This window comes from Natator depressus, chromosome 5, assembly GCF_965152275.1.
Source record: "Natator depressus isolate rNatDep1 chromosome 5, rNatDep2.hap1, whole genome shotgun sequence".
Classification (NCBI taxonomy): Eukaryota; Metazoa; Chordata; order Testudines; family Cheloniidae; genus Natator; species Natator depressus.
The window spans coordinates 43,404,207-43,418,286 of record NC_134238.1 but is presented as its reverse complement, the minus strand read 5'-3'; the positions used below and the strand labels follow the sequence as shown (position 1 = coordinate 43,418,286).

Below are 14,080 nucleotides of genomic sequence, written 5' to 3'. Positions count from 1 at the left end.
CAGCTCATTAGTGAAGTTCTTCCATTACATAAGCCCTGGAAAACCACGGTTAAATACACCGCAGCTATTCTTATCCTCCTACCACAACAGTTTTGTCCATTCAACCATTCTCCCATCTTTTGGCTCTCTGTATCCTACAAGTTTTACTGAGTCCTGAATTCCCTACCCCCCACTCCCACCCACCCCTGAAGAACTGATCTTGGGGGAACAAAGCATCAGACAGCATCATCCAGTACAATCAAGTTGTCTGTACTAACAGGGCAGAAATGATTTGCAAACTGGTTTACAAAAATCTGTTAACTCAGATGGTGCCTTTGAGTTACATGCCCACTGCTGGAAGTCTCCTTTCAGTCACACTGACAGCACTGGGGTTCTGCTACAGTTAATTATTGGCAGCAGTGGTTGTGCTGTGACAAGAGAACACATTTTATCCTATCCTCAGGAAAACAGTTATCAGGGGAGAAAAGGGAGAGAGCAGAGGGTTTTAAACCTTTTCTACAAGCTAATGGGATAACTGTGAAAACAAAAGAACAGAGAAAGACAGAGGAATGGATGGGCAGGGAATAGCTAAAGGGAGGGGATTGTGTGTTTGTGTAGGATTTAAGAGTTCTAAAATATTAATGGGGCAGGGAAGGAAGGTGCCAAAGCTACACAAATGGGAAATCAAGCCTATACAAAAGAGACTGGGCAAGGCGATTGATCAAGGAAAGTTGTAGAGTTGGGTGGAAACAAGTGGCTCGCCTCTTATTTAAAAACTGGGCTGAGGTGTGTCTATAAGCTTGCATGAAAACAAAACAGGATCCACCAGTTTACATCACTGCTTGAGTGCTGTGGCTATGCTGTATGGATCCACTCTATTTTATCAAAAATGGATTATACTGATACAGAAGTGAAGAGGCTTAAATGATGGGGTCCTTGAAGCACTATTACTATTTATTGGAAACACAACTATTTCGGTCAAATACAAAGCAACAAGAGGTCAATAATAAGAGGGAGAGAAATGGCATCCAAAATGGGGAAAAAAGGAGAGTGAGTAAAGAGTAGAAAAAGACTTAGAAGATTGGGGAGTACTGTATCTTCTTTAAGTATAGTTGCCTTTCATCATAAAATAGTGTCCGTGGTATTTTTAAATACTGTGGTTAATTTTCTGTTAATAAAAACATGCATTTAAAGAAGGATTGCAATACAATACATTATACAACCAATTGCTTGCCAGACACATACCAGTTTTTATTCCATTTGTGTGCAAACTCCACAAGCAGGATAAGCTGAATAAGTATAAAAAGGAATCCTCCCGCTGCACCTACATAGCGCCAGGCTGCAAGGGGAAAAAAGATCAATTTCCAATTATGTTGAATTTGAGAGCTTAGATAAACGGAGCTTTGTGGTATCAGGGCAAAAGTCTATGCAGTGAAACCATTATACAGCTCATCAAGACACATCTCAATTAACCTTGACTAGAGACCTTCCTGAAAATGGCAGAGGTCACCTAAAAGACCAGTGCAACTTTGCATCCATCCCAGCTGACTGATAGACATGATTCAGTTTATGGTAGTCCACACCTTCTAGAATATCCACTACAAGTTCATTAACCTGAAGAATTTTTGTGGAGAAGGTTACTGTATATGAAGAGAAGCTATTGAAATCTTGGTACATGGTGCAGAAAAGCGGTGGCATCAGTTTACAGATGTCCTAAAACCTAAAATTGTTGAGGAACCTGAGGCTGAAAATGACTATCACTAGATTCAAAATTACACAGATGTAAAAATAAGGGGGAAAAACTTATTTATTCATTCATATTTGTAGGAATAAAAAAAAAAAAAAAAAAAGTGTTCTGAGACACCCCCACAGCTACCACAATCCTCCGCATTCACTATGACTGGTTTAAATCAAGATTGGATGCGAACACATACATGATAAAATAGCTTTTGGGTCCCCACAAAAGCCACATGGGAGTAATTCTGCGTCACTTCCTTTCCAGAGTGGTCAATCTGCATCCTGACCAGATACCTGATTTTTGTGCAAAACTAAAGGCTCTGAAGCAGCAGTTTTCAAACCGCGGGTCACCACTGGGTCACGGAACATAAGGCACGGGGTGGTGGCGGCTCTGGTCGGCACCCCCGACCCGGCTGTTACAAGTCCTGTCGGCGGTGCTGCCCAGCTGAGGCAGACTAGTCCCTACCTGTTCCGGCACTGCGCTGGGCCCCAGAAGTGGTCAGGAGCAGGTTCGCCTCCTATGCGGGGTGGGGGGCCCACGCGCTGACCCACCCCGAACACTTGGGGTGGGGGGGATGCCTGTGGGCGAGAGCCATGCGGAGGCACATGCGTGCCTCCACCTGGGAGCCGGACCTGCTGCTGGCTGCTTCTGGGGCACAGCACGGTCTGCGGTGCCAGGACAGGCAGGAAGCCTGCCTTAGCACTCCTGTTGCACCACTGACCGGGAGCCACCCAAGGTAAGCTTGTGCCCCAATCCCCAACCCCCTGCCCCAGCCCTGAGCCCCCACGAAACCCAGAGCCCCCTCCTGCACCCCAAACCCCTCATCCCCAGCCCCACCCCAGAGCCCTGACCCCATCCCGCACCCCAACCCCCTGCCCCAGCCCAGAGCTCCCTCCCATACCCCAAATCCCTCATCCCCAGCTCCGCGGGATCACGGACATCTATTTTCAACTGGGTCATCAGAAAAAAAAAGTTTGAAAACCACTGCTCTAAAGGAAGCGTGTGCAGCTATCTATCTAAAGGCTCATTTGGAGTCATTGTATGTCTTATAATTTGGAAATGCATCTAGTAATACAGGTGTATAATGGGGTCTTTTCTCACTCAACATTTGACCCTTAGGCTATAACTATAGACAGTCAGCTATCCGCACTAACAATTTATAGCTGGGGAATGTGCTAGTGAACTTTAACTGTGACCTGAGTAGTATTTTGCCAAGAAAACTTACCTTGATTAATAAGAGCTGAACAATATTGGTGTTAGTTTACATTGCTCTTGGCAGAGTTATATACATTTGTTGTACTGCAGCATTATGGTTTGTGTTACTTGAGTACTTTCAGTCTATCATTTGTTTGTCAGTTTTGATAAGCTATTGTATTAGTTTAATGAGCATGAAGTTCTTTTGTAAAAATGTCAGCAAAGTGGAGTACAAAACTGAAGGTGTGAATGGGCTGTGTGTGTATGTGAGGGGGAGGGGAGAAGTCTGGTAGGCTCCTCACCCCTACTCAGTAACTAGGTACCTAGATTTCCAAGTAAGAACCATACCTATCACAGAAGGTGGTTTGCACAGCCCTATTACATTGCAGTTTGTGTGTGCGCCCGCACACACAAAGCTAGTAATAGGGCTGTGCAAACCATGCAGTTGCACATGATGCCTCCCCAGCCAAACTGATGGGGCAGGGAGCAGTGGTAATACATATATATTTTATTTAAATAGAAAGAGGGGAAGAGCTACAGAAACCTTCTGGGAGGTGGAGTATGCAGCAGATGCCTCCTGTTTGGAGAAGGGATTGAAGGAACTTCCAAACACCCTTCCCTAAGACATTGACACAAAAAGAGACCAGCACATAGTTCTTGATTTTTTCCTGTGCAAAACAGACTGGGGGAGAAGTGTTTCCTGTCTAGAATCATCAAAAGATTGTTGTTCATGTCCTGACTCAAAAGCTACTTTTTCTCCACTTACACACTTTCATGTTACTCCAGAGAATCAGTACAGTGGAAAGGGTCACTGAGGCGCACCTGGAATCACGAATGCCTCCAAATAGTAATATTCTAGAATTCCATCACTTTCTAATACAGTGGGTGTTTAAAGATTAAGGAACAAGGAATACGTAACTAACTTCAGCCTCATGAAACTGGGGTGGGCACCAGACTCACCAGGAGCTGTCCCTGGTGGTGCTAGTGGGCAGGGCTGGGAGTAGTACTGCCATGCCAGGGGAACTGCCCAGGCTGGGCGCTGGCTCCTGTGAGCAGCAGCCCGACATACTGCTTCTTTTCCCACTCTGGTTCATGGTAGAGCCCTGCAGCTCTGTGGATATCGGCTTTATATATGTGGATATCCATATCCGCAGATATGAATTTTGTATCTGTGCGGGGCTATATTTAGGAGCACAAATCCCACTGAATTTCAGTGGGACTTTTGCTCCTAACTCCCTAAAGTAATTTTTTAAAATCTCCCCCCAAAGCTGACATTTACATATGGTTGAGAAAAAACATTCTCAAACCACTCTCAGCGTTAGTGACAGTAACTGCTACCAATTTATATTCCCAATTAACAAAAACGGTTTCAGACACTACTATGGAAACAGGATCCACAATAAATAAATTGGCAATACAACATCTCAGCGAGAAATCTAATTTTCTACTACTAGATGTAATTTGTTTAGTTTCCACACAGCTTACAAGATCCTGTCTCATTACAGTCAGTCACTGCTAGTTTTCAGGAGAGGATTCCAGTGTGCTTTATGTTTTGTGTTACTTAGCTTACGGTACCACCTTATGAACAGAACAAGCTCTCTCTGTTGCAAGTAATGGTATTCAGCTGACTGTGACAGAGCTAATTATACAGATAAGGTGGGTGATGTAATATCTTCTATTGGACCAACTTCTGTTAACAGATAATTATTTGCTCACCCACTTCGCCTCTAATAGCCTGGGACCAACACAGCTATAACACCACAGCATAAAGCTAATTATGTCAGCCAGAAAAAAACCCAACACATTTTTGTATACTCCTAAGTGTCTACATTTTTCAGCACTCGTTATGACTATCTGTAAATCCAAAAGCTTGCAAGGCAGCACAAGTTTGTTATTTTGTTCACACACGTACCCTGCGCATGTGTATATAACATGTTAAAAATATTCTTAACTTTCTTAGTTTTGTATAAATAGAAGTGAAACTACGGCAACCCCATTCATTCACTCAGCTACTAGCACTATCATTGCTTTACCGTAACAAGGAATACAGGTTTCAGAGTGGTAGCCGTGTTCGTCTGTATCAGCAAAAAGAACGAGGAAAACTTGTGGCACCTTAGAGGCTAACAAATTTATTTGGGCATAAACGTTCGGGAGATAACCGATCTGTCTCTACTGTTAAAGTTATAGGCACTCATATAAGCAAAACGGAAAGGGTATATGCATACAGAAAGATAAAATTGTACCATTAAGGAAGGTGTCTTGATCTGGAATGAAAAAAGCTCCTGAGCACATGGCTGCCAAAACTAGAAGCTTAATGAACCAGAACCTGGAAGACAAAACCAAAGTGGAATATTATTTATAAAAGAAATTAAAAGTCCTCAACAGGAGTTCTGTCTGTTTCATAGGACAGCTGTGCCTTAAGTAGTGGTTACTGCTCTCTGGTACAAAGGAATCACTACCGGTCTGAATACAACTTAGAATTCACTTCTATACGCTTATGTACATATGTCAAACAAACCATCAAAATTAACTCAATGCTTTTGATAACACTATACATAATCAAAAAGAAATGCAGTATGGAAATCTAGCACTACACAGGAAATGTGATTTATTGCTTGATTTTAGAAGAGGGCAAAATAAGTGAACAAGCTAAAACTTACCCATTGTGAATATGTGCTCGGCAGCTTTTGCTGTTGTTAATTTTGATGGTAAGTAAGAAGAAGATAAAGAAGAAAGATGCCATTCCAAAAGAGACCCTATAAACCGCAGAGTATCCCACTAGCTTCTCACACGTTTCACCTGCTTGAATACCTTTGCAGATGCGCTCATAAAAAGGAATCTGAAAAACACACACACAGTGAGAAAATTAAACAGGATTTACCATAATTAAGCAGATTGCACTCATATAGTTTACATGTGTACAGCTGACTTAAAAATAGCTAATTGGATGTATTTCACACACTTACAAGTTATGTTTCAGTGACTCTGAACCATCAGTCTGGACTGAGGGGTAAACTGCATACAACAGGTGAGGTGGTACATAGATTATAAAGGATTGGAAGTCTGGAGCCACAATTGACAGCTACTAACTCCTGTCAAATGCCTCAGTACAGGGTGAAGGGGAACAATCCCCTACTCCTCACCACTTTTAAAGGAAGATTGGCATCATACCTCTTCTTTAAAAATAAATTGCCAAAAAGGTAGGAAAATTCCATCCCTTTCGCCACTTGTTAAATATTTGCCTTTTAGGCCTTGCCCTAACTTTGTGTGGTTGGTTGTTCCCTCTCATACTCTGGCCTCAGAGGCTCACCACACTAACGTGGAAATGAATACTCCCGAAATGTCTCCTGAAAAGCAGGTTTCTGTGACTTATCCATTTATGTGCTCTGTCTCTGTATGCAGACTAGACCTCACCCCATGGCTAGAGCAGATCCCCAAAAGAAGGATTTATAATGGGTGAAACACCATTAATTTAGAGGAAACTAAAGTCTCTCTGTATCCTCAGAGCCACCAACCTAAACCAATGAGACTTATAGAGCAATACACCATCAGATGAGAGTGGGGATCATTAGTTCACTTTTCTTACATGAACAGAGGCTGACACACACAGTGTTTTGCCCTAGCAAATGTTCTCTTCAAAGATTTAGAGGAACAAGACGGAAAAAATAAATTCAGCAGCTGCTCAGCCTCGGATGAGTTCAAGAAAGAGAATGAGTCTGGGAAACATACCGAGGTTGTAGATAATACCCTACATAAAGAAACAGCGCAGCTCCAAGAAAGGAAGAATGCTGGTCTCTGCTTGTCCCAGACGACAACTCGAAAAGCAAAACGGAAAGGGTCAGAGAGCAAATGGACAGAAGACTGGATGATTAGATTCAAGCCATATTGTAACTCTTGAAAGATTTTCACCTCCAAATACTTTCAGAACATGGCTAGTATGCCATGCAAGACATGATTACTGAGCAAGCAGAACACTAGTAAACAAAAATGGATGACAGGAGCGTACAAGTGAGGGGTTGGTGTACTTGCTTTCTTTGGAGAGTCACACCTGTAATCCTCTGCTACCAGCAACAGTCAATCCACATGCCAGATCAACCAAAAATGTCCACAGCCTGAAAGGTTTTTTTAAAACCTCCTGTTGCAGAGCTGTTAATGTATCATATGACTATGGCAATGCAGAATTGAGGACAATAAGGAGTTTTTGAGGTGTATTAGGAACAAAAACCATCTTAATAGTATTGGTCCATTACTAGACAGATATTGTAGAATCTTCAACAGTAATACAGAAAAGGCACAAGTGTTCAATAAATATTTCTGTTCTGTATTTGGGAAAAACAGAGTAATATAATCATATCATATGATGAAATATTTTCCGTTCCAACTCAAGAGGATGTTAAAGAGCAGCTACTAAAATCAGACATTTTAAAAATCAGCAAGTCCAGATAATTTGCATCTGAGAGTTTTTAAAGAGCTGCCTAAGGAGCTCCTTGGAAAATTAATGTTGATTTTCAATAAGTCTTGGAACACTGGGGAAGTTACAGAGGACTGGAAGAAAGCTACATTTGTGTGAATATTTCAGAAGGGTAAATGTGATGACCTGGATAACTACAGGCCAGTTAGCCAGACAGGGCAGGGCAGGGCAGGTTGGGGCCGGGTCACTTGCTGCTGCCGCCAGTGCCAGGCCCCCTGTTAACCCCCCAGGCCATGGGGCCCGGGGCAGTTGCCCTGGTCTGTCCTATGGCCAGGACGGCTTATATTTTCAGAGCCCAAACGTTTGCGGAGCCAGGCCCACATTCCTGAATATTGGTGGAGCATGGGCACCACAGGCCTGTATAACTTGCTGCCTAGGTCTTCAAGTCCTTAGACTTATCTCAGACACGATGCCCACAGAACAGTACCAGCTAGACGGGTGGTAAACTGAGATATCTGCTTATTGTACCATAACTTGATTGATTTTACTGCCACTATGTCCTCCCTCTACCCCCAACGGCATTTGTTTCATCCATCTGTTGAGTCTTGTCACAACCTAGATTGAAGCTCACTGGGGCAGGGATAGTTTTTACTGAGAGCTTGTACAGTGCCCAGAACGATGGAGCACCGATTAGCGTCCATACATGTTACTCTGATACAAACTCTAATAAAATAGACAATGCTGAGATTTGTTTTCCTAGACAGAATGCAAAGTAGTGAGAGTTCCCCAACGTGCATGGGGTAGACAAACATTCTTATTAAAATGAAAGTTTTAAAACTATATTTGAATATTTTTTCCACACACACCAGATAGTGCAAAAAACTTATGTTTGCGAAACTAAACTCTCACTTGTAGCTGTCCCCTCCCAAGACAAGCGTCTTAGGTATCATTGAGTTAACAGATATGCTGCTAAGGCAAATGATACAGAACCGTTTCAGACTTAGTAAATTTACAGCAAATGTAGAAGCCAGGTTGGCACAACATTCAAATGGCATCATCAAATCAATAAAATTTCAAAAGGCGAGTTAGAAAGGGAAATATTCACTCCACATGAAAGGGGATGTTCACAATATTAACAGGAGTATTTGATCTCTAAACTGATAGAGCAGGCACAAAGTCATGTACCAGATATACAGATGAAGAAAACACTGGGACTAGGTTTTAAAATTCATGAGCTCTCTATTTTTAACAGATGGTCAGACTATACAAATATTGGAGAACTATAGTTTGCTTATGGCTTGGTTTCCGAGGTTGCCGAGCACTCAGAAATCCCATTGAAACCACCTCTAAATATCAGTCCATAATTAATGTCTCAGTTTCCCAATCTGGATAGAGAATTTGAAGGTGCACCCTGCTGAGGCTAGGCTTAAATTAACTGTTGAAACTTTTGAACTTTAAACATCCCAGAACATGCTTTATTACTAATTTAGAGAACAGATAAAGAAAGCCTAGTTTCATACACTTCATTTTTCATCCAAAACCATCAAATACTCTTAATTTAAAAGAGCAATTATCTTTCCAGTTCATACTAACTCCTCCTCTTTGTGCCATTTCTTCCCACCACTGAGCCTTCAAGGCAAAAGAACAGGCAGAGAAATTGGCATTACTGAAAATCATATTGTTGAGGGCTGCTTAGAGACCCTGAAACAGTTTACTGTTTTGATTAGAATATTTGTTTTGTAGGAGACACAAATTGTATTAAAACCTTACTAATAAAAGAAATGGATTTTATGAATTTTTGGCATAAACATGTAAATGGTCTTCAAAAAATTCAATTTCTTGGATTATATTCAACTTCTCTCCATTCAAGCTTCCCACAAATGAAAATCTAGTTCCTGTCAAGCAATCAAGATGGTACATGAACTCTGGCAAACTAAAGTGTTTTTAAAAAGCCAGAGGTCAAGGAGAAACAACGTGCCTGTATTAGTCAGCCATACAGACTACAGGCAAGCAGAACAGAATCAATCTAGTAATTTAAATAGCTGATTAAACTGGGAAGCAACTTTAACAGAGTGTGCCGTGGAACACATGCTTTGAGAAGAGTGCAGTGAAACAGCCAATGCAACACTGGCTGAAGACCCCTTCTGAGACCACCTTACTCAAACAGAAAGGCAGGCTTGATGCTTATTCCCTGGAGAAACTAACTAGGTTCCAGTCTTATGTTACTGAATTATTGAAAATTCAATGCACTCCCTGTTTAAGTAGCAGAATCAGATTTTTGTTCTGTAACAGAAACAAAGTTTAGATCTCCTGCATTAATATGTTGTGCTGTCAGGAGCTATGGCAATTTGGGGAATCTATGGACACCTTACGAATTCTAGTTGATTTTAAGAACTTGCTGTATCACTGAATGCCACGTCTATACCACAGGAACTATAGCAGCAAAGCTACCGTGCTGTAGCTATGCCAGCATAACCCAACAGTGTAGACACAACCCACAGCGACAGAAGGGTTTTGTCACTGTAGGAATACCACTTCCTTCAGCAACATTAGCTAGGCTGATGGAAGATTTGTCCGTCGACCTAGCTATATCTACACTTGGGCTTAGGTCAACAGAGCTACATCACTCAGGAGTGTGGATTTCACACACCCGAGTGACATAGCTATGTTGACATAAATTTTACAACAGGTCTCAGCGTATGTGGAATTCACCTTGTGCTGTCAGAGCTGAGTCAGGTGTCTCCCAGTCCAGGGACAATGGAAGGTCACTAAATGGCTCCCATTCAAACTGGAACACCTTGGGAGAACGGGGTGGAGAAAACCAATTCTCTTAGCTTCAGCAAATTTCTCTGCAAGGGTCAGGGGATGAAGGAGTGGAATTCCCCCAGAAGCTGAACAAAGATTTGGTGTTCGCTCTGGATCTTAAAAAACAGAGCCTGAGACACAGAGTTCTTCCTCTGAGGAGGAACACAGGCAAGGCTCTTGGAGGGAGAGATGTCTTTGAAAGCAACCCGCCCAAGTTAAAGGAAGCTGGCTGGAGAAAAAAGAGCAGATCCAGAGATGCCAAGGGTCGGCCGTCCTTAAGAGTGAGAGTTACAGCACAAAAAGAGTGAGATTCAAGGTGGTATGTTAGGTCATTGCTTAAGACAGGGACTCTCATCATTGCTCCTTGGCAACAGACATCCAATAGTCCAGGTTTTTAATCCAGCACTTAATAGTTGGTTTTAAAATGTACACTGCTTAACACTGCATATGAAACACTTACATATCCTAATTCACACTAAAGTCTAAGGCATGTGAGAATTCCACTGGTTTGCACTGCACATAGATTTTAATAAAAACAATTATTTGCTGGTTGGCACGAGAACCTGGATGGTTGGAGATCCCTGAGGACCAGAGATGTTAAACCCTGGTTTAGGCACACAGTAAGTGGACAGAACAAGAGAAATATTGAAAATGTTTTGTTTTTATATAAAAACAAAAATGAAAACTTATCAATGCAACAATATGTTTATTTTGCATATCACCTTGTTATAGTGATCATTTGAAAAACATTTACTATACAAACCTAATCATATTTGTACTATAGTCAGTCATATTACAAATACAGCAAACTAAAATAATCAGATTCCAAAATTAAAATAAAATAACCAAATACATTCATTTAATGTAAAATATTTTAAATAAAGTAATTAAATTGAATTTAGTTATTTTGAAGCTAACAAACCATAGATAAAGGATTCAGATTCCACATTTCTTTTAATATCTAATTTAGTTTTATGTTTATTTGTGTGCTTTTTTATATTGCCATGTGGCCCCTTTTGCTGTTTTTATAACTTCTTTTGGTGGCTCAAACTTGAAACATGGCTCAGGATTTACCAGCCCCACTTGGATAAGAGGACTGTGTCCTGTCCAGTATGAATGGTGTCTTATTTTTTTAAACAAAGACTGAACACACTTCTCCTGTATTTGAGTGGGGAGAATTAAGACAAGCCTGGCAACCTTGGTTAATGGAAACTTTAGAAGACCACATTGAAAAAAAAGTAGTCTTGCCTGTTACCAGGACAATGAAGGGCCACGAATGTGTCTTGTGTGGTTTAAATTTTGAACTGTATTTTGCAGACCCTGCAAACTTTCGATCAAGTCCTGCCCTTTTGGCTCAGGGGACTTCCCAGCCCTTCTTGGGCCTGGACAAGGAGGAAGGGAAAATATCCAACCCAGCTTCTCTCTCCTTGGCACAAGAGGCCCACAGCAACTCTTGTTGGTAACTCTGCTTTTTACCTCTGGCCAACCGGGGTTTCAGACAGGCTTACCTGCAGCTGGCCCCTTTTCACCTTACTCCTTTTTTTCCCCCTGGCCTGGAAGAGTTCAGCTGGCAGCAACCTTCCAACGGCTGGTATGTGACTGTTTGGCTGGTATGTGGCTCTGTTCAGAGCCAAGAGGCAGCATATGGACAGACCTCTTTCTCAGAGCTGGTTCTGGTTGCATGGGAGAGGGAATCTTGCCCCACCCTCTCTACAAGATCCCAGGTCTTTAGAAGATTGGAAGCAGAGGTTTTCTCCAAATACAGATTATTCCCAGTGACTGCTTCCTTTATCTGCCTTTGTCTACATTGAAACCTCCCAAAAATCTTAAAAGGCCATGCCACGCCACATGACCAAGGGTGGGCACAACTACGTTAAGTGGCCAAACCACACCACCACAAGAACTTTTGCAAAGTTTGTGTATGTTCTGTGCCTCAGCTATCACATGTCCCTGAAGTAGTAAACTGTAAACCAGAGTACCCTCAAGACTGTTGCTCTGGAAAAGGGAAACAGCACTAGTTATGGTGCCCAGGCAGACAGGCTGCCAGATCTCTGCTCTCAGAAAGGGGTAGTAGACTGAAGAGCTGCACCCCAAGAGTGTGCCCAGGAATGCAAAGTCAGAGGCAGTGCTAGGCCTTGGCTCTGACCCAGGAAGCTTAAAAGCACACAGGCCCAGCATATAGGCCCAAAAAGCAGCCTGCAGAGTGTCCAGAGGGGAGCTTGACCAGGGCTGTGACAGAAGCTTAATTATAAGAACTATTTTAGACCATAGTTGCCCGTATACTTCTGAAGCTTTAAAGAGCTGAACAATGTCTGGGTAGCGTCCGATGAGTAGTGACCACAGGAACATGATGACTCAAACACTTGAACAAGGAACACTTATGAAAGGAGTGTGTGTGTGTCTGTGTGTGTTAGCACCCCTTCACAAGAGTTAAAGAACATAAAACCATGTTCCAATCACAACTAGCCCCTCTGCTTTTTAGGGTATGTCTACACTGGCAAGTTTCTGTGCCACAAGTTATACCACTTATTAAAACGCTGGAATTAAACCGCTGCTGCATGTCCACACTGTGCTCGTGATGCTGGGGCACATTCACATTAGCCGCTCTTGCAATGGCAAAGACAGCAGTACACTGTGGTAGCTATCCCACTGTGCAACTGGCCACAGTGTGCTTTAGGAAGGGTTTACAATGCCTCATGGGGCAGGCACAGCATCACATGATGCAGGTTTCCCAATCCCATTGTTCCAGGGGCTTCCTACTACATTGCCAGCTGCTTTTCAACTGAAGTGGTGGGGGAGAAGTGTGTGAGACAGGGAGTGTGCATGTGTATGGAGGGTGGGAGAGAGACAGTGTGTTTTGGGGACAGGGAGTGTGTCAGCATGCTGTCTTTTTTGTAAGTTCATACTGTGGCAGGAAGTAACCAGTCCTGAGGCAGGGAGAGGGAGAAATCCTGACATCAGCCCCCACCTCCATCCCTGGGCGCTCTGCACAGCAATCTCTCTCTCCCAACACCTCTATGTTCAACAGCAGGAGCATTCCACATTAATGGTTTGCTTTGTGTCCCGGAGCAGATCAGCACAGCACACAATGGCTGTCAAAAACGGTGCTTTGAAAGGGGAGGGGCGCATGTCTCCAGGGCAGCCGAGTTCAAAACAATGAGCAGAGCAGTCATTTGAGGCATTATGGGACAGCTTCAAAGGCCAGTTACAGTACAGAAAGCAATCAAGTGTCTACACTGGCAAAAGAGCGCTTGAACCTCTGCGCAAATAGCCTTACGACTCTTGTCCAGGTGGGGGTTTTTTTTGCAGGGCTGCAACTGAGGAATTTCTGCGCACAAAGTGGCTTGGCAGTGTGTACACATCTGCAGTTTGAGCAGAAAAAGCTGCTTTACTGTGCAGAAACTTGCCAGTGTAGACAAGCCCTAAAACACAAAACTTCAAGGATTATTCTTCCCTTTTGAATTTTCTCTGCTGCTAAACCCACTACCGCACTTTGATGCAACTTTAAACAGTACCCACAAGAGGCTCATAATAGGAATGTTTAAGGGACTAGAGAAAGTTTCTCCTCAAAGACTGGAATCTGTTCTGTTTGCTCTTACAATATTCATTTTTTGTTTTCACAGTCTGACAAACAGCAAAAACCACAGTGAGGAAATCATGGTGAGACTCCTCCCACCCTTGAGAAGAGAATGTCCACCAAGTGTTAGCTGGCTTTAAGATCGGTCTGCTGTTCTATCATACCCCACAAGTGATCCAAATGAAGCCTGTATAGCGTTTACTGAAATAGTTTCCACATAACTAAACAGGAAGAAGGCCGCTTGTCATTAGATCTTTGTTCCCTTATGAAACCCAACTGGAAACACGGACAGCTGGAGGGCAGAGAGAGCAGAACACCACTTCCATTTTTTAAAGAGGGAAGGGAGGAAGATGACTGGAACTCTGCTTCAAGAATG

General features: G+C 42.6%; 1 protein-coding gene across 1 annotated transcript in view; it reads right to left on the bottom strand.

The window, feature by feature from the left end:
* Nucleotides 1-14,080, bottom strand: part of SERINC5 (serine incorporator 5) — a 61,886-nt gene that overhangs the window by 23,511 nt on the left and 24,295 nt on the right. The window contains exons 3-5 of the mRNA XM_074952666.1: nucleotides 5,572-5,750; nucleotides 5,155-5,237; nucleotides 1,225-1,318 (exon numbers count right to left, since the gene is read on the bottom strand). Coding sequence (XP_074808767.1) covers nucleotides 1,225-1,318; nucleotides 5,155-5,237; nucleotides 5,572-5,750 — 356 coding nt within the window. The remainder of the gene's footprint in view (nucleotides 1-1,224; nucleotides 1,319-5,154; nucleotides 5,238-5,571; nucleotides 5,751-14,080) is intronic.